Here is a 20,658-nt window from a genome sequence, read left to right as displayed (position 1 = left end):
GTCCATTCTCATTCCTTGGCCTCGCTTAACTGTCACAAATGCTTTCTCCAACCAGCCTCACATCACAACCCAGTTTCTCTGCTTTTCATCAGCCCATTCATTCCTTTCCCAAAACTTGTACCTGTCTGATGGCATCTTGTTCACTTGTTTACTGTTTATTATCTCTCTCTCCCCCTAGGTGATAAATTCCCCAAGGATCTTGTCTATCTCGTTTGTTGTATTATTTAAGGCGGCTGGAATGTGGCGCAGAGCAGGGGCTTGGTGAATATTTGTTGAGTGATGATTGAACGACCGTCCAGGCAGCAGGTGAGGAGGCCAGTGTAGGGTGAGGCTGAGGAGGGCCACGTGCAGCTCAGCTCTATGGGCTTACATCTGAGCCCCCAAATTAGGTCGCCTGCTCAGCAACCTTGCCTTTTTCCCAGACCCTGCCCAGCCCGAGTCTCAGCCCTGGGCCCAGCACCTTATTCTCTGCTCCCCCACAAAGGTGGGCTCAGAACTGGGCTCTAACCCAGACCACATTTTGGTGGTGTAGGTGCATGCCTGGAATAGCCTCAGGTCTCCTTCCTTCTTTACGCCTTGGCTCAAGCTGTTATTTCCACTTGTGGTGCCTTTCACCTCCTTTTCCTGCAGAACAGTCTTCCTAAATATCAGCTCCTCAAGAAGCCTTCCCAAAAGAAGGAGCACCTTGACCTCTTCCAAGCCTTCTAGGAAGCCCTCACTCCTGGACACTTATGCTTATCCCTGACTTTTGTTCCCACTTAGACTGCAAGTTGTGGTGGGACTACCATGTACAGTTGCACAGATTGCACACTGTAGAACCCAAGGTTGCCTTTCATAGTCATGCAGTGCCATGGCCTGGGGCCCAGTCTGAGCTGCTTCTGCTGCTCACCCCTTTAACCAGCCCCTCCATGGTGGGTGGTCTCTTGATCTCCAGGTTTATCCACTGAGAGACTGGCAAACTAAAGTCTAACTGACTTTGCCATCAGCTGATAGTCCCAGAGACCCTATTACACCTGGGCTGAGTGCAGCCCATCTCCTGCCTTCACCCAGCTCTCAGAGTCTATTCCCATACATTCTGGGTAAAGTGAAAGTGAAGTTGCTCAGTAGTGTCTGACTCTTTGTGACCCCATGGTCTGTCAGACTCCTCCATCCATGGAATTTTCCAGGCAAGAGTACTGGAGTGGGTTGCCATTTCCTTCTCCAGGGGATCTTCCTGACCCAGGGTTCAAACCCGGGTCTCCCGCATTGCAGGCAGACGCTTTTACCATCTGAGCCACCACAGAGGGAAGGCCTTACTTATATCCCACTCCACCTGCTGCAGCAGCCAAGTCCATGATGCTGCCAGCTCTGGCTGTTACATCTTACAGAGCAATGACATGAGGGAAGGAGGGGACACGTCATCCTTGCCCAGGGACCCCAGCTGGTTCCTCTGTGGCCCAGACGACAGAAATGCATTTCCTGCCCTGTGAGCAGCCCGTGGTCTCAGGCTCCAAGGTTTGAAACCCAGAAGTGCCTCCCACCACATCCTCCTCCCCTGCATGTTCAAACCTGTGAGCCCCTCTCTGCTCCAGCAGGTGTTCAGGGAAGTTTTCTTGAGCCCAAGAGGGCTCTTCCCCCAGCCCTCGGGTGGGAGGTGGGGTGGCTCAGAGCCTTCTGCTCTGGGAACTTCAAAGACCCCTCCTCCTCTGTGGTCTTTTGGTTTAGCTTCTGAGAGAGGGGGGTTAAAGTCTGTTGGGCCTGAAGCGAGTATGGTGAGAGCCCTGCTGGGGTACTGGTGGGAGGGGGTCTGGGCAGGAGACAGTCACCGATAACTCTGGCTGAAACCCAGCCTTGACCTTGATGAGCTGGGGGAGCAATCAGAATGTCATGCACTGCAAACTTTGTTAAAACTGAACACTGACCCAACACAGAAGCCATGATCCAGCAATTCCACAGCTGGGCGCCCCAGTGCCTGATAAAAAAATACGCCCAGTGAAAGAAAATGCAGAGCTGTGCTGGTCGTCACAGCCCAAGGAAACTGCCAGAACACCTCTCATCAGCACTGTTCCCACAAGGGAAAACTCTAGCAATGACAATGGGTACCACTGTCACAGGCAACACTGATGAAATTCCTAGACTGGGTGTTGAGGGAGAGAAACCTGACCGTATGCCTTGTTTATGATAAGTTCAAGAACAGGCGAAGCCAGTCTATGGAGACGGGGGAGGGGCTGGGGGGGCGGAGGGGGGCATGTGAGGACAGGGGTTAACTCTCGCCCAAGATGTGCCTGGTAGGGAGCACATGGCTGTAGGGGGCTTGTGGGGGAGCAGGTCCTTTTCTGCCTCTTGTATGGATGCGGCTTACGTGGATGGCTCCTTCGTGAACATTCGCTGAGCGGCACGCTGATGCCAGGTGCAGTTTTCTGTGCAACAATGCAGCAGTAGAACTTTACCAGAACAAAACACAACAATGCTTACCTTTAATTCATCTTCCTGCAGCCAGAACATGCCTAACAACCTTCTCACCACCCTCCCTGCTTCAAGCCCTTCTGGCTCCCCACACCTTTCGTGCAGGGGGACAGAGCACAGCCCACTTCCTCCATCCAATTCTCATCGCGCTCGGCCTCAGCAGCCAAAGACTTCCCAGCTCCCTGACTTGCTCAAGCTGGCTTCCAGACTTCTGCCCAAGCTGCTCTCAGCCCTGACACCCTGCCCTATGCTGACTCCCTCTCCTCTGCCTTCTAATTCCTACTCAGCCCCCACGTCCCAGTGACGTTGCATATCCTCTGATTGAAGGACACACATGACTCTATGTCACCAAAGTGCCCTGCACATCGCCACAGAGCAGTTATCCTTCCTCCCATCATCGACCAATGGGTCTTTTTCCCGCAAGAGCCTGGGAGCTTCCTGGGAGCAGGGACTGTGTCTCCTTCTCTCTCTTATGCCCCAAGCTTCATCTGGCCCTGAGCAGATGCCCCATAATTACTGCTGAATGAATGAATGAGTGAATGGGCCCTGCCCTCACCACTTAAATCTAACAGTCACCAGCCTCTTCACTGGACAATGAGGAAACCAAGCAAGGGGTCCAAGCCTGCTTGGCTGGTATGGTCATGGCCCAAGTTCAGGGCTATGAGGCTGCCTCAAGGGCCATCACTGCCCACACATCCTCCACCAAATAGAGCTCCACTAAGTCCGACCCCCTGAGCGACTCTGCCCCAAAGCCATCTGGACCCTGGGCTCATCAGGTGTGTTGGGTGGGCAGGAAACCCTGGACCACTGACCAGAAGCAAAGCAACTGAGGTGAGGATGAGGGGTTAGGGAACCAGCCAGGGGCAGCTGGGCCTTGGAGTAAACACAGAAAGAGCCCTGTGACCATCACAAACAAGACAGGGAGAGGAGGGGCTGCGCTGCTGTAGATAAAGAGGTACAACAATGTCAGGCAACATAGGAACCTTGAGTGAACCCTGGCCTCAAGACAAAGCAGCTTTAAATATCTTGGCGACAACAGGGGACATTGGAGGGTGTGTCGTGACCCTTGACTGCGAAACTTCTCTTAAAACCAGACATGTCTCTACACACCACCACTACCTCCAGCTGATAGAATCCACATTTGATCTACTTGCTTATTGTCTATCTTCCTTGAGCATAAGGATTTGTGTCTGCTTTGTTCACCACAGTACCCTCAGGGCCTGGCACACAGTAGGTGCTCTGTATGAATGCTTGTGAAAGCACTCTGGTGGTGCAATGGGTCCAATGCAGGGGGCCTGGTTTCGATCCCTGGTCAGGGAACCAGATTCCACATACTCCAAGGAGAAACCCCACATGCCGCAACTAAAGACCAGTGTGGCCAAATACGTAAATATTTTTAAAATAAATAAATGCTTGTGGAGTGAAGGGCCATGGTATAAATCATTCTACAACCCACCTTCTCCATTTTACGATATGTTTCGAGATTGACTCAGTTCATAACCATCGCACTCAATTCATTCATTTTACCAGCTTTTGGCATCACATTAGACGATTCACACCTTATTTCTTTCACTTTCCAGTGATGCTTATTTCAAAACAGGGTCACAATCAATACCTCTACGAGTATCTGAGAATATCCCTGGGGTTGGTATCTAGGGGTGGAATCCCCAAGTCAAAGGCCATGTGCATCCTCAGACCTGCTTGATATGCAAAATGATTCTGCCAGGAGATGATACCAACTCACATTTCCACAAGTTCCTCCTTCACCACATCCTGGCCAACAGAATGTTATCAGACAAAATGTTTTGCTTGTCTACTAGGTGGGTATGGATGATATGTTTAAAATACAAAGTGATGTGTATTGATCTTAAACTTGGCCATAAATTGTGTCAAACCCTTAACGTGCATTAACTCAAACAGTCTTTGCAACAACCCTGTGAAGTAGGAAAATATCACCCCCACTGCAGAGATGAGAAACTGAGGCTGGGGGTTGAGTGTCTTGCTATAAATACAGGGCGAAGCTGTCACCAAACCACGGTGGCCAGACCCACAGCCTGCCTCGCTAGTAACCACTACGCCTGCCTGCCTCATAATTTCCATTTAAAAAAATATTTTTTTGTCACTGCCCAAAATTTCTATATTGAGCATGTATTACTTTTGTAAGAGACAAAAGAGCCTTGATAAACTGTATTTTAAGAGAGATTGTTAGTCTCCCCCTCCTCCACCCCACGAGAGGCCACAGTGAGGTGAGGGGCCAGCCTGCAAGGACTGACCCTGGGCTCACGGCCTCTCCCCTGCAAGCCCTTCTGAAAGGGGTTCTCCCAAGCTGTAGAGTGCGGTGCCGCAGCCTTCTCTGGGGCCTTCTCCAGCTCTCCGAGAACCTTTGGTCCTCACTGCCCATCCCCTACCCGCTCACCAGGTCTGCTTGGTGCTGGAGTCCTGATGCAGAAGGGAGCTAAGCACATAGGGGGCGCCGCCCTCGGGAGTCACCCAGGTCCGGACCACGTCCACATTGAAGGCGGCCAGGGGAGCCAGGCCTGAGGAGGAAAGAAGAACAATTAACAGGAGAGGCATCGTTATTCCATCACCTCCTGCTATGCTATTATCCCCACTTTACAGATGAGAAAAGCAGGACTCCCAGGGATTTTTTTTCCATAAGAATGGGACTGGAACACAGGCACATCTAACCCAGAGCCCTTGATCCTCCAGCTAAACTAAGCTGTGTCTGTACTAAGGCTCCTTCCTCCAGGAGGTCTTCTTTTTTTTTTTTCTTTTGGTCATGCCTTAAGGCATGCAAGATCTTAGTTCCCTGACCAGAGATCAAATTAGTGCTCCTTGCAGTGGAAGGGCAAAGTCTTAACCGGGGACATTCAGGGAAGTCCCCGCACCCCCAACCCTCGCTCATCAACCAAGAGTCTTTTTCCATAGGAATAGGACTGGAATGCAGGTGTGTCTGACCCAGAACCCCTGACCCTCCTGCTAAACCAAGCTATGTTGGCACCAAGGCCCCCTCCTCCAGGAAGCCTTCCTTGGTTCTGTCCCAGAGCACTTCCCACCTTCTCACACCTCCCACTGTTCACTTTCTGTACCTGCCTCAGAGCACATGCTCATCACTGTGTCAGGTACCAAAGTTAAAATAGACTATGGGCCCAGTGGAGAGGATCTGCTTACATTCTGTCTACATACACCTCCATCAATTGACCCAAGAGAAAAGATGCATCCTCAAAAATACCTGTCTGTAACAATCCCAAACTGGAGCAACCCAAATGACCATCTGCTGGGGAATGGATAAATTGATATTTTCAGACAATGGAATACTATTCAGAAGTAAAAAGAAACAGACAATTGACATACACAACAAGATGGGTGAATCTTCCTCAGTTGGTTCATTGGCTAAGATTCTGAGTTCCCAATGCAGGGAACCTAGGTTCAATCCCTGGTCAGGGAACTAGATCCCATATGCTGAACTAAGAGTTCCCACAACTAAAGATCCCATGTGCTGCAGCTAAGACCAGGCACAGCTGAAATGAATAGAGAAAAATAAATATTAAAAAACTGCAGCAAAAAATATTGCCTGGAGTAGTGAGAGTGGGGGTGGGAATTAACTGAGAAGGGGCAGAGAGGAGCTTTTTGGAGTGTTGGAAATAGCCTACATCTCTATAGGCATTTGGATTACAAAGACATGCATTTGTCAAAAATACATCAAATGATCCACTTAAAATTTGTGTAGCTCACTATGTAAATTTTACCTCAAACAAAAAAAAAGAACCATAAGCAAACATTGAATTCTAGTTAACATGTATGCTGAAATGTTTAGGGATAAACTGTGCTGATGCCTGCAATTTACTTTGAAATGCATCAAAATGTAAGACAGCTTGATAGGTGGATAGCTGGATATATATATGGATGGTAATTTACATAGAGATGGATATAAATAAATGTTCTTATATACATTAATTACAATTGTCAACATTTTGTTGTATTTGCACTATCACACATATTTTACATCTATATGACATACAAATATATATATATTGTAAAATCTGTACATTGTCAAGTCTGTCATATGTGGTTGTCCCATTGCACAAGTTTTTCAACTTTTCTGTATGTTTGGAAATTCTTCACTAAAAATTTGGGGGGAAAACTTGGGGAGGCAGAATTGATATGGATAGATTGCTCCCCAAAGAGGCTGTGCCAATGTGTACTCCAACAACAAAATGGAAGGCCTATTTCCCACAGCATTGCTTGAGCTGACTGTGCAGACCTCTTCATCCTTGTTTTAAAAGAGTATCTCATCATTTTCTTCCAAAACTACTTTTTAATTAGGAGTGAAGTCAAGCCTCTTATTATATGTTGTTTTCTGTCTATTCATATACATTACTCATCTTAAAGAGGTCTTTATTGTTTTCTTTTTTGTTCTTTTGGCCATATAACGTGGCATATGGGATCTTTAGTTCCTTGACCAGGGATTGAATCTGCACCCCCGATAGTAGAAGTTTGGAGTCCTAACCACTGGACCACCAGGGAAGTTTTCTTATTTAATATACAACAGCTTTTTTTCCAAAAGAAATTGTCAGTGTGTTACTTAGCTGTTTGTTCAACTTCCTTATATTTTTTCCCAAACCTACGTTTATTATGTAGTCAAATTATTTCTCCTGTGTCACTTGAGCTTTGTGTCATCCTTTCCCACCAGAGATTATTTTTTAATTCACTCTTATTTTCTCCAGTATGTTATTTGTTTCATTATTTTATGCCTACATCTTTGATTCATCTAGACTTTTTTCTTTTGGCTGCACCATGAAGCTGTGGGATCTTAGTTCCCTGACCAAGGTTCAAATCCATATCCCCTATGTCAAAATACAGTGTCCTAACCACTGGACTGCCATGAAAGTCCCAGATTTTATTTTTGCATATATCCAACTTTAATTTTTCTTCCCCTCAAATGAAACTGTCCCAGCATTCCTTCTCAAATAGCTTATATTATTCCCATAGGTTTGAAATACCACTTTATCATTCTCAGAATTCTCACATGCAATTTGGTGTCCCCAGGGACTCAGCTCTGCCCCATTGACCTCACTTTCTCCTGCTTGGACACATTCATTAGTCTCCTGACTTTCTCTTTCCAGATTTGTCCCTCCAGGTACATCCTTTCCATACCAGTAGTCAGAAAGAATTTTCAAAAGCATAGTTTGACTGTGCTATGCCACTGCTTAAAATTACAATATATGTTTGCATGGGAAAAAAAGGCAAAGTGAAGTTCAGTCTATAGACTCATCTGTTCAAATACTGCTCAATTAACAACTTTTTGTCACAATGGCTCTTGACAAGCTATGCCACTTCTCGAGTTTCGCTCAATTTTTTTTTGCTTTGCCACACCCCACAGCTTGCAGGATCTTAGTTTTCAACCAGCGATTGAATCCAGGACCATGGCAGCTAAAGCACCAAGTCCTAACCACTGGACTGCCATGACGCTCCCAGCTATGCCACTTAAAAAAAGGACATTCCTTTTTTTTAACGTTGATACGATGACTTTTTTCACCCTGGAATACACCAAATAAACATGCTATAAGGCAGCATATTCTGACATTACATTTTCAGGCAAAAACATATGCACCAATTTACTTACATGAGAGTTTCTAGCCCAACAATATCAAGGAAACAAATCTGCATTGCTTGCCATGTTTGGGTAAACCTCAAGTATTTGTTTTGCATAGACATGCCCATCGAGGAGGCTGAAGAGATAGTATTTTCTATGATTCTACAGGCTACTGAGTGTACAAGCTATTTCCATGTGTCTTGAAGTGATTTTAAGGTTTAGTATTTATTTTGGCTTCAAAATATTTCTCTGTGACTTTATTTTTAAAGGGAGTTTGAATGTAAGATAGCCATGGGTCCCCCAAAAGTTAAAAAAACAGTAAAGAAATGGTACAGAAAGCAAAAATGTTTTTTCAATAATGACCCCCTCACACCCATCCTCCACCACCCACCCCTAAGTCTTCATTTCCTCCTCTAATGAGGACAGCAAGCCTTCACTACAATAAGTTGTATCTATAAATTGTAATTTTATATTCAAATGATTGGGTTTTTAATATACACTTGTTTTGTTTGTAAATTTATAAATTTTTCTGTCATTAAAAGTTATTTAGATATTGGGGTGGCTGGAATGCATCATAATTTTTCCTTTGAAAAACCAATGGAAGTTTTTTTTTTCCCCCCAATTAATGGCTTTTCACTTGGCAGTAGAGATTTTAGGAACAAAATAAAATCCTTAAGCAACAGACAGGTATAAACTATTATTTTAACTAAAGAAGAGAAGGAAATACAAAACTTACAACTATGTGGTTCTTCACTCCCTAAAGAAGATATAAAATTTTAAATATGTATGTCTCCAATAACATTACTTCAAACTATACAAAGCAAAAATTGATTGAACTAAAATATTTAACAAGTCTTTCACATTAGGTATAAGAGCAGACCAAAAAAAAAAAGCAAAAAACCAAGCCCAGTAAGTATTTAGAAGATCTGAACAACATAATTAACAAACTTGATATAATTGACTAACAGAATATTATAGCCAACAATGGCAAAGTAAACATTTTTTTCAAGTACACATGAAATATCAAAATTGACCATAAGTGTGCCAGGTCATAAAATAAACTTCAGTAAGTTTCAACGGATATACATAATCCAGAGTATGTTCTCTGACTGTAGTAGAATTAAACTAGAAATCAATAACAAAAAGAAAGCAAGAAAAATCTGAACTTCCTGGAAAATAAGCAATGTACTTCTAAATAAGGTAAGGTCAAAAATGGACACCTTAAAATATTTTGAACCAAATGAGAATTAAGCTAGGACAATTCAAAACTTGTGTGATACAGTTAAAGAAGTGCTTAGAGGAAACATACAGCATGATATGCATATGTTAAAAAAAAAGAAATAAAAACTGAAAACTAGTTATCTAATATTCCGTCTCAAAAAGCTAAATGAAAAGCAAATAAAGATATGAGCATAGCAATGAAATGGAAAACTAACCTACATAGAGAAAATCAAAGTTTGGTTTTTAGAAAGAGTAATAAAACTGATAAACCTCTAGCAACACTGATTAAGGAAGAAAAAAAAAGAGAGAGAGAGAGAACATAGAAATTACCAGTATGAATGAAAAGACTATATCAGAACAGAGCCTAAGAGATTTATGAAATAAAAGGATAGAATATACAACTTAGGGCTTCCCAGGTGGCTGTAATGGTAAAGAACCCACCTGCCAATGCAGCAGACATAAGAGAGATGCAGGTTCGATCCCTGGGTCAGGAAGATTCCCTGGAGGAGAGCATGGCAACACACTCAAGTATGCTTGCCTGGAGAATCCCATGGACAGAGGAAAACTGGTGGGCTACAGTTCATAGCCCAAATAAAGGCAGCCAAATAAATAAATAAAATAAAATTGATTAGTTAAAAAAAAATCCTAGCAAATTATTGTGGGGAAGGGCGAGATGTTAGCAAGCCATTTAAAAATTTTATGTGAAAATGCAAAGGGCAATATAATTATGGCTGATTCGAGTTCTATGGCAGAAACCAACATAACACTGTAAAGCAATTTTCCTTCAATTAAGAAATAAATTAATTTTTTTAAAAAGGAAGACAGAGCTGACATTAAAAAGAAAAGAAAGAAAGAAACACAATGGGCAAGAATAGTCAGGCACTCTTGAAGAAGAAGAAGAAAATTTTTGGATTTATCATTTATCAAGATTATTATAAACTTACAGTTATTAAAACAGAATTATATTGGCATAAGCATAGACAAATAGATCAATGGAACAGAGAGTCCAAAAACATATGGTCACTCAATTTAGGACAAAGGTGACAGTAAGGAACAGTGGTGAAAGAATAATCTTTTAAATAAATAGTGCTGGGTCACTTGGATATCAACATTGAAAAAAATTAATCTTGACTTATGTTAGACACAAAAAACTAATTCCTGATGAACTGAAGATTTAAATGTGGGTTTAGATGGACCATATATCTAAATATGAAAAGTGAAATAAGAAAGATTTAAGAGAAAACAAAGGGCCTTGGGGTAGTCAGATACTTTTTAAAAAGATCACAAAAAAACACTAGCTATAAAGGAAAGCATTGATAAGCTGAGCTTCATCAGACTTAAGAACTGTTTATCAGAAGACATCACTAAAAGAGTAGAGAGGCAAGCCACAGAGAGAGAGGAGGTGTTTGCAACACAAGCATCTGACAAAAGATTCATATCAGAATCTGTGAAGAGTTTCCACAAATCAATATGAAAAAGGTATGTAAGCTAACAGAAAAAAAGGACGTTTCACAAAAGAGACTATCCAAATGGCCAGTAATCACGTGAGAAGTCATTGTTAGACTTCACAGAAAGGCAAACTGAGACTATGTGATATTGAAACAAAGCAAGATCTTATGGGTCCTCACCCCCCACCCTGACACCTCTGCCTGCCTTTTGTCTGTGGAAAACTTTAGTTAAAGAATAAGTTTTATCTGAGAGGTGAGAAACGCAAGATCAAAGGGAAACTGTCAAAGGAGACTAAATAATAATAATGTAGTCATTAAGCATAGTCAAGGACTTTTAACTCTTTCTCAAGGGCTATAGGTAATACTCTGATCCGTGTCCTGTGAGCTGTCTTCTAGATGCACCAGGCAGAGAAGTTAACTACATGATGACCAGACTGTACCCAGGACATAAGCTGCCACAATTCCAAGAATTAGCCACAAAGAAATGGGAACAAATGGACCCTGGAACTGAAGATTAACTGTACCTAAAACAATCAAGATGACACGGGTCAGACCACTGATGACAAATCTGAAGATGACTATCAGACCTGACTGTGCGGTTTCTGCTTGTAGCCACCCCCACCACCCCGTCCTGTCTATAAAAGCTCTTGCCCTACTGGTTGCCGGGGGTTGGGGGGGGTCAGACTTTGGACAGACATCCACCTCCCCCCACCCTCCAGCTACTGGCATCTGAAATAAAGCAAACTTTCCTTTCCACCTACTTGGCCTGTTTTATTGGCTTCTGAGCGGCGAGCAGCCAGACCTCACACACACTCTTTCGGTAAAAATACCGCTACATAACCACCCAAATGGTTAAACTGAAAAAGATAATACCAAGTGTTAACAATAATGTAGAACCATTAGAATAGTCATATACTGTTGGTTGGGGTGTAAATTTGTACAACTCCTTTAGAAAATCGTTTGGCTATTATCAACTACAGCTGAATATATGCATAATTCATGACTCAGCGATTCTACCCTTAGGGATAAGTCCAATAGAAATATGTTCATAAATTCATGAAAAGACATGTACAAGAATGTTCACAGCCTCACTATTCATAATAACCCCAAACTGGAACAACCCACATGTCAACCAACAAGCTGAAGTATATTCACCAAAGGAATACCCTACAGCAACGAAAATAATTGATGACAAGGTGGGTGGATCTCATAAACACAATGTCGGAGGAAAAACGCTGGGGACGAAACAGAACATACCGTACAATGTCATTTATGTGAAGTTCAAAACAGGTAAACTAATCCATGATATTAGAAGTCAGGAGGGTGGTTACCCTTGGAGGCAAAGTAACGACTGGAGGGTCCATAGGAGGTGTTTCTGGATATTGGTAATGTTCTGTTTCTTGAAATGGGTATCAGCATGTGGATGTGATTTAATTTGAAAATTCACTGTTCTGACTTTGTTTGTTTTTGTGTATGTCTTCAAAAAACAGCCTACCTTAAAAAATAATAATTGCAGGGGTGGGAAGGAATAAATTAGGAGTTTGGGATTAATACACTGCTATACTCCAGTATTCCTGCCTGGCGAACCCCATGAACAGAAGAGCCTGGCAGGCTACAGTCCATAGCGTTGCAAAGAGTCAGACACAAATGAAGCACACGTACATAAATAAAATAGATAAACAACAAGGATTTATTGTATAGCATAGTGAACTATATATATATTCAGTATATTGTGATAGCCTATAATGAAAAAGAATGTATATGTGTAATGTCTTACGGAAAAACGTGAAAGAGTTTTTTGGCCAACCCAATAGAGTGGAATCATTTTGCTGTACATCTGAAATTAACTCAACATTGTAAATCAACTATAGTTCAATTTAAAAAATAATTGCAAGTGTCTGAAACACATTTAGTATATAAAAATTCCAGGGATTCTTAATGATACTTAAAAGACAGTTGTTGTTGTTGCTGTTCAGTTGCCAAGTTGTGTCCGAGAGGAAACAAAAACAAAAGAAATCAAAACACTACATTGTTCACCATTGGCAGTAATGAGGGCATCGTTCCCTAACTCTGAAAATTGACTATTAAAGGGAAAGTATTAAACAATCTTCTTGCCTTTCCTGTATGCACTACATTTCAGGGTCACCAAACAGTCTTGGTGAGAAAAAGTTCTTTAAGGAAGAATCATTACGAACAAATGGGGAAGAATCATAAAAACAGAATTTTGCAGAACATCCCTGGCAATCCAGTAGTTAAGTGGTTAAAACTCCAAGTTTCCAGTGCAGAGGGCACAAGTTCAATCCCTGGTTGGGGAACTAAGATTCCACATGTCATGCAGTCAAAAAAAAAAAGTGCACAATTTTACAAGTGCAGTCAATTCAGGCCACAATCATCAATGGATGAAACTCCTTGGATGGAAGTTTGATGTAGCACATTACAATTAGACTGACACCTCTAGCCCATTAGTTCGTCTTAGTGGGTCCCCCAGGCATGTGTGCCTCCTAGTATGACTCCCCAGGAAGAATACTGGGGCCCAAGACTTTGCATTTCTAACAGCTCTGTGATGTCCAGGCTGCCAGTCATCAGACCATATGGAGAAGCAAGTCTTTAAAATACCTCAGCAAAGGAACCCGAAAAAAGGAGCAAGAGAAATGCAGGAAGAATGGTAAAATCCTCCTGATTGTTTCAACTAGGGGTCCCTAAACTTGCGGGATCTAATGCCTGATGATCTGAGGTGGAGCTGATAATAATAGAAGTAAAGTGCACAATAAATGCAATGTGCTTGAATCATCCGAAACCATCCCCTCACCCCAACCGACCATGGAAAACCATGAAACCAGTCCCTGGTGCCAAAAAGGTTGGGGACGGCTGGTGTAAAGTGCGCTCTTCAAAAAACTTAAACCCACATTTAATGAAGGCATTAGGCCTAACTTCCAGGTTTCAGGAAATACAGGGGGTTGAGGGACAAATCACTCAGAGAGGAAACCAACACGCAAATCTTTCATGAAAATTTGTCTGCAGGACAAGCGTCCGGGCTCTGCAGTAAAGCAAAGATTTGAAAGACACACAGACGCCCAAATGAGCAAGGGGGCCCCTCTGGACTAAGAAAGGCATAGCAACCGCACATGATGTGTGGGCCTTGTTAGGTTCTTGATCTGAACTCATCAACTGTTAAAAATAGACACGTGGAGACAGCCAGGAAGCTTCGAATACAAACTGGGTATTAGCAAAAGGAGAAGGAGGCGGCTGAGGATGAGAGGGTTGGATGGCATCACTGACTCAATGGACATGAATTTGAACAAACTCTGGGAGATAGTGAAAAGCAGGGGAGTCTGGCGTGCTGCGGTTCATGGGGTCGCAAAGAGTCGGACACGGCTTAGAGATTGAGCAACAACATTAGACGTTAACAAAGAATTACTGTTCATTTTGTTAGGTGGTGAGAACATTGCCACTGTGAGAGGATATCACCTGTACTTTAGAAATTCATATTGAAGCATTTGAGGGTAAAATGACTGACTGCGGGGATTTTTCCTTCAAATAAAGCTTCCAAAACATGGAAGTGCAAACAATCACCCAAGTATCTTCTTAAAATGCAGGTTCTGATTCAGGAATGGGACTGAGATCCTAGGCTAACAGGCTGGTAAGTGATGCCAGGCTGCACCTGGTCCCCAGACCAAACTGTGAGCATCAAGGCTTTAAAATACTTTGGTAAAGCGAACAAAAAATGGCAGGTGAAATCAATGCAGCAGGTGTGACAAGATCTTGATAGCTGTGTCATCTGGGTGATGGGCATATTGGGTTTACTAATGTCATTTTCTTTTGGCCACACCACTCAGCATACGGGATCTTAGTTCCCCAACCAGGGATTGAACTCATGTGCCCTGGAGTGGAAGGGCAGAGTCTTAACCCCTGGACCACCAGGGAAGTCCCTTCATTTTCTTTATTTCTGTACATGCTTGAAACTTTGTTAAAAACCAATTTTCCAAAGGCTGAAGGAGCAGGCTCCCTCTAAGGGGCAGTGTCTGCTCTCACCCTTCAACTCTCATTTCTCTTCTCTGAGCCTGACACAAAATCTGTGCTTTATTGCTTTCCCTTTATACCTCTGCCTTGCCCAGGATGATGGGTGGTGATTCATAAAAATATATCATGCGCTAAAATAAAACTTGTTTTAAAATAATGGAGCAGGTAAAAAAAACTAAAAAGTGAAGTGAGAACTACCCACTTCTTACAAGGAGAGAGTGGAAGGCCTTCTTTCCCCTTTTTATCATCTGTGTGACTCACAGACATGAACTGAAACCGCTGTGACAAGTCTAGTCTCCTTTCCTTCCCGGACATCCATGATATCTCCTGCCCAGCCCAGTACCCCTTCTGACCACTCTGTTCTGCAGCTCCTTGATACCCCACTTCCTGAACACCTTCTGCACATCTCCCACCACAGGGCCTTTGCACAGGCGGCTCCCTCTGCCTCATGTGCCTTCCTCATCACTCTCCCAGGACTGCCCCATCCTTTGGGGCCCTATCAGGCACTCCCTGCCCCAGGAGCCAACTAGATTCTTGACCAGAATGCCCTTCTGGTCTCTGAGCCCCCTCAGCATCCTGGGCTGTCTCTGTCTGGTTCTGACTAAATCCTGTCTGGGTCAGAGTGATCTGCGATGAAGTTTGTTTCCCCCAGACAGTAATCTGATCTGTCATCCATGACACCCCTAACCACAAAGTCCCACTTGACACCGTGCCAGGCCCAGATTAGAAACATCAGATAGGGCCAGAGATTTCTGATCTCCCCTGCACCCCCATTTTTTGCTTTGTTCAACTGAGGGGTCTTGGCTCAAAATCTCTGAGGGGTGGGAAAGGGGAGGAGACTAGCATAGAGACCCTCATGGCCACCTTCCTGGACCACCCGCTCTCTTCCAGGCACCATACACAAGTGCTGGGGCTCAGAGAGGTCAGGGGATTGCTTTGTGGCCTGTCAGCAAATTGAATTTTGTGTCTGGGGCCCAGGTCTGCCTGATTCTAAGGTCTTCAGTAAAAGCCAGAGGCCCTGGGGACAAGGGTGTTGGTGTAAATAGAGACCAGGCTCCCTGTTGTGCCAGCAGCTGAGAACTGGGGCAGAGATCTGGGTTAGCTTGCTGGTAATTAGGTCAGTGAGAATATGTGTATGTGTGCGTGTGTGTGTGTAGATGTGTCAACAGGTCTGCTAAGCTGAGAACATGTGCACGTGTGTAGACTGTGTGTGTGTGTGTGTGTGCGCGCGTGCACTAGGGTGTCACTGGGTCAGCTGAGCTGAGAATATGCACACATGTGTGTAGGGTGTGGGTATGTGTGCAAGGGTGTCACAGGGTCCACTGAACTGAAGAACACACGCCTGTGTGTGTGTGTGTGTGTGTGTGTGTGTGTGTGTGTGTAGGTGTGTCAACGGGTCCGCTGAGCTCTCTCAGAAGGCCAGCCGGTGCCTGGGGTCCACCAGGCATGGGTCACCTTGCCGGAGCAGACTCTGCCCCCCAGCCGCTGTCGCAGTCCCTTTACCCAGGCTGTGCATCCATCAGGGACACCCCTCCCTTCCCACTTCCCCCCTAGACTCAGAGAAACGAGCATGAGCCCCGGAGGGAGACAGTGCTCGCTTTGCCACAGAGTCCCTGAAGGACCTGCGGTCACCTCACTGCCATCTTCTCATCTATGATGTGGGACCGTGCACACCAGCGGGGTGATGCCGTGTGTAGGGCCTGACATACTGAAGGCTCCGTAGGTGGGTGCTAATGTCAGTGTTATAACCACAGAGGGCCCGTCACATTCTCTGATGTCTTGCTCTCCTGCTCAAGCCCCCTTCTAGTGCTGTCAGAGATGAGAGCCTGGCTGAACCAGAGTCTGTCACCATACCACCCACAGGGCTGCCTCCCCAAGCTGCTTCTGCCACACGGGCCTGCTGAGTCAGACACCGCTCCATCCTGTCAGCCCCATGGCCCCCCCACCAGCCCCCTTTCTCTCCCATCACACTAGGTCGTTTAAATACACATTCTTACAGTACTGTTCCCAGCTTAGCAAACTGAACCTGGGGGGCATGGTCTCCCCAAATTAAGCAAGAAGCCCGGCCACAGAACTAGGACTAGACTCAGCTGTCCTGACGCCTAGCCGAGAGCACCCAGAAAGGTCTGCAGCCTGCCTGTTCCATGGGGCGGCTCCCCTTGCACTCACCCACCTGGGCCTTTAAAGTTGAGCCTCATCATCTCAGCCCCAAACCTCATACCTGCCCTCCGACTCCCTTCACAGGCTACCTGAAGACCACGGCCAGCAGGTCTGGAGGAGACTGGGCTGGGTTCCATGCAAAGTGCTTGTGGATTTTCCTCCTAAATCTTCCCTGTAAGTGTCTCCTCCTCCCCACACCCTTCTGCCTCAAGTCCCCTGGACTGGCCCTTGGCAACTGCCTCTTCATGGGCCTCTCTGCCTCCCTTTCCTCCAGGACACTGCCTTCTACACAACAGGCAAGTCTAACAGTCACCTTTGGGCTTGGGGTCTACTGGGCTTCCCCCTGCCCTCAGGGTGCAGCCAGAGCTCTCTTAGCCTAGCATTCTGGGTCCCCCACGCTCTCCACCACCTCCCTGACCACCTGCATGGCCCCTGTCTACACTCCCCAAAAGCCAGCCTCCCGGAGGAGGTCAGAGGTGTCTGGCTCCCGAGTGGCCTGCCCATGCACACTGCATCTGTCTTATCTCTCTGCCTGGGGGACACTTTCCCCATCTCCATGTGTTGCCTGAAGGTGTCCTTAGCAGGCCCTCCAGCTGGGGACAGACGGTCATGCTGTGCATGTGGCCTGCTTTCCCCTAGGGCCCAGGTTGTCCTGGCTGTGGGGGGTAGGCAACATCAGGGAAGACAGCCCTCTGGTCCCCACTCAGATCTCACCCTGTGTCTCCTTAAACATGATCCTCACACCAGGGTCTCTGTCCATACTGCTTCTCCTGCATAGAAGCTCCCTCCCACCCCCACCACCGGTCTGCACTTGCTAAGGACCTCCCCCATCCTATGGGCCACCTTGGACACTACAGTCCTCCACCCTCAGTGGCTAAGGTTTTCCATCACAGACTTGCCCTACTGTCTGGGTTGTGCCCTGGGCAGAGCCAGGTCTGACACCTCCCCTATTCCCCCAGCAGGACCCAGAGGGGACCCCAGGCTCCATCCTGAAGTTGATACAACAGCAAAGCCAGCCCTGGACTTCTGGTTTCTGTACCACTGTAAGGTTTTATAGACCCATAGCATAGTTCCCTTCTTCACCTGAGCTATGTAGATGCAATCTGTAAGAGCCTGGGAGGAGAAGTGAGTGGCTGTGGTCACTGAATGAGTCAGGGTGAAGACTGACCCGGGAGAAGCAGGCTGCAAGGAACAGCCCCAGGGCTTCATCACAGTGGGAAGGGTGGAAGGTCAGACCAGGAACAGTCTGGATTCTCTCCAGCCTAAGGAGGTGTAGCCAGGATGCAGGGCCTGGGCTCACAGTCTGAGGGGTTCCTACGCCCTCCCTTGGCCTCTCCTTGTCACTTTCTCAGACTCTCTCCAGCTCTTAAGACTCAGCACCAGTCTCCCCTCCTCCAGGAAGCTCTTCATGATTAGTCCACCCCTAAGTCTCAGGACCTCACTCTTGGAGCAGAACTGTCATGGCTCCATTTCTCTCACTCACACTGGTGCTGCTGGGGCCCTGCTCTCACCCCCGGCCCGCAGCATAGCCAAGCTGCAGGCTCACGGATCTCGTTGCAACTCTGCTCCATCTTGCTGTCTGCTGTCCATCCCCCTGGGGGGTGCCTTGGCCTCAGAAGGGGTTTTGTAAACCTCACGTGACTTGACATTCCTGAAAAAGGTGCTGGGGTGATAACTGATCCTTCCAGAGGCCGCAGGAGAAAGAGACAAGCAGGAGCCCAGAGTGACACCAGGGTTAGTATCCCAGGCCATGGGGTATTCTGGAGCTTCTAGAGCCAGGAGGCAAGCAGAGGCTTGGGCTCAAGCTTCGTTTCCACCAGCACTTGCTTGTAACTATGGCAAGTCACTACTCCTGTCTGGGCCTCAGTCACTTCTTTCGTACTGGGAGGGGGAGTGGACCAGGGTCTAGTCTAAACATCATCTATGGACACGCTTGGTGATGCAAGATCAAAAAAGCATGAAACCACACACCACATGAAACTGAAAATAAAGGGAAGTCTAAACTATAAAATAAGGAAAAGGAAGTTCAACAAAATTTTGATCTTTCCATGATAACTATTTTGATTTTTTTTTAAATAATCAACTATTAAAAAGAGTCCAGAAGTGTATGCTTTGCTGGTGTACATTTGGCCCGCCTCTTGGGTGGCCTGACCCTGTGGTGGGTGCTATCAGTAATTCTGAGCCCCCTCCCAGCCTGGCCTACTTGGTGGCTCCCATCCATCCTTAGGGAGAACTCTGGCTCCCAGGAGCCTTGAAAATACATCTGCCTGATATCCAGTCTTATTCTTCCATCAAGCTTCTGACCAGCACAGGAGGCCCCCAGGAGCCCTGTCAGATCGCTAGCAGGACCACCTGGTCTCAGGCTTGATCTGAGCAGCCCCCTCTCTGCCCAGGGCTCGCTGACCACGCTTATTCTCCTCCCTGGGGCCTGGCAGATGGGGCGGGCTCCTGGCTTGGCTTGCTCCCAGGGGCTTCCACGGGCGTTTTAAAGGCCAGACAGGGACCCCCTAGGCAGTGTGGAGAGGAAGCGCCCCCTCCCCCACACAGGTTCTCATAGGGCCTTAACGTCAGGAACAGGAAGCGGCCCCCACCCTTTACATTCGTCCTCCACCACACAGCCCACCACCTCTCATCATCTCTCATCAGCGTTCACCTGCTCACAGGGTCCTTACCCCCTCCTCAGCTAAACCCGTGCCGTGAAAGAGAAGGGGGCTCTGCTGGGCGGGTGGGCTTGCACGCTCTGAGGAGAAGCGCGGCATAGACCCGAGGGGCTGCCTGACATGGACGCCTGGTTGGACAGAAGGGGACGCATGGGGAAGGGAGGTGGCAGGAGGAACAGGAGGCAGAGCCCCGGAGTCCAAAGTCATAGGGAGCCTCAGGGGCCCTTCGCAGCCCTGGGGGGTCTGACCAGAGAGCAAGAGTGTCCCCCCGGGGGAGGCCCCCCTCTTCTCTAACCTCGGGCTCTGAACCCCACCAGACACACAGATGGACAGGCCGAGCTGAGGGCACAGCAGCCCCTTGGGGGGCAAGGGGTGAGGCTGACTTACTGGTCACGCAGAGCAGAGAGGGAAAGAGCCACATCCTGGCGGGAGCGCAGGCAACGGCCGGGGCCTCGAGGGTTCAGCTTCCCTCCTGGGCTCCTGGGCTCGGGCGGGCAGGAGGCGGGGACAGAGGCGCACCCACAGGCCAGGACCACAGACAGACGGGCTGCGTGGCTTCCTCAGTAGAGGAGGGCTGGGTCCTGGGAGCCCAGAGACACTTGCCAGCCCTGCTCCATCTCTACCACTTTTGTGGAACTGGGAGCCGAGGTCTGGCCTGGGAACAGGGCTGAATGACATCAGGAGCAGGTGTTTGAGGTACAGAAGCAGTGTGAATCCAGCAGTGTGTTGTTTCTCATCCTCGTGGACGAGTCCCAGCCCCCTTGCCTTGCTCCATCACCCACCACCCATCTCAGCCCCGCAGCCTGGCCCAGGGTCCCTCCCACAGGAAGCACCCCCCACAGCTAGAAACCCGCCTCCACACTCAAGGCCCTCAGACTGCGGAGGACCAGGTGAAGGGAAAGACCCAGGCACTGACTGAATCACTGCCTCAGTTCAGCTTTGGCTGCATTCTCTTCATTTTTTTTTTAATTTAAAAAATAATTTTATTTATTTTTTGTGCTAGGTCTTCTCTGGTTGCAGTGAGCAGGGGCTACTCCCTTGTTTCAGTGCACAGAGTTCTCATTGCGGTGGCTTCTCCTATTACGGAGCATGGGCTCTAGGGCATGCC

At 46.7% G+C, this 20,658-nt stretch overlaps 1 protein-coding gene across 2 annotated transcripts in view; it reads right to left on the bottom strand.

Annotated features, from left to right (window-relative positions):
- The window catches only part of ITGAE (integrin subunit alpha E), a 59,568-nt gene extending 39,536 nt beyond the window's left edge, over positions 1-20,032 (bottom strand). For both annotated transcript variants that reach the window (XM_081579910.1, XM_081579911.1), the window contains exons 1-2: positions 19,938-20,032; positions 4,862-4,982 (exon numbers count right to left, since the gene is read on the bottom strand). In XM_081579910.1, coding sequence (XP_081436036.1) covers positions 4,862-4,982; positions 19,938-19,971 — 155 coding nt within the window. In that variant the 5' untranslated portion in view covers positions 19,972-20,032. The remainder of the gene's footprint in view (positions 1-4,861; positions 4,983-19,937) is intronic.
- Between the last annotated feature and the right edge of the window lie 626 nt (positions 20,033-20,658).

This window comes from Giraffa tippelskirchi, chromosome 3 (assembly GCF_054371585.1).
Source record: "Giraffa tippelskirchi isolate mGirTip1 chromosome 3, T2T-mGirTip1v1.2.pri, whole genome shotgun sequence".
Lineage (NCBI taxonomy): Eukaryota > Metazoa > Chordata > Mammalia > Artiodactyla > Giraffidae > Giraffa > Giraffa tippelskirchi.
Note: the sequence above shows the minus strand (reverse complement) of the source record. Positions and strands in the feature narration are given on the sequence as shown.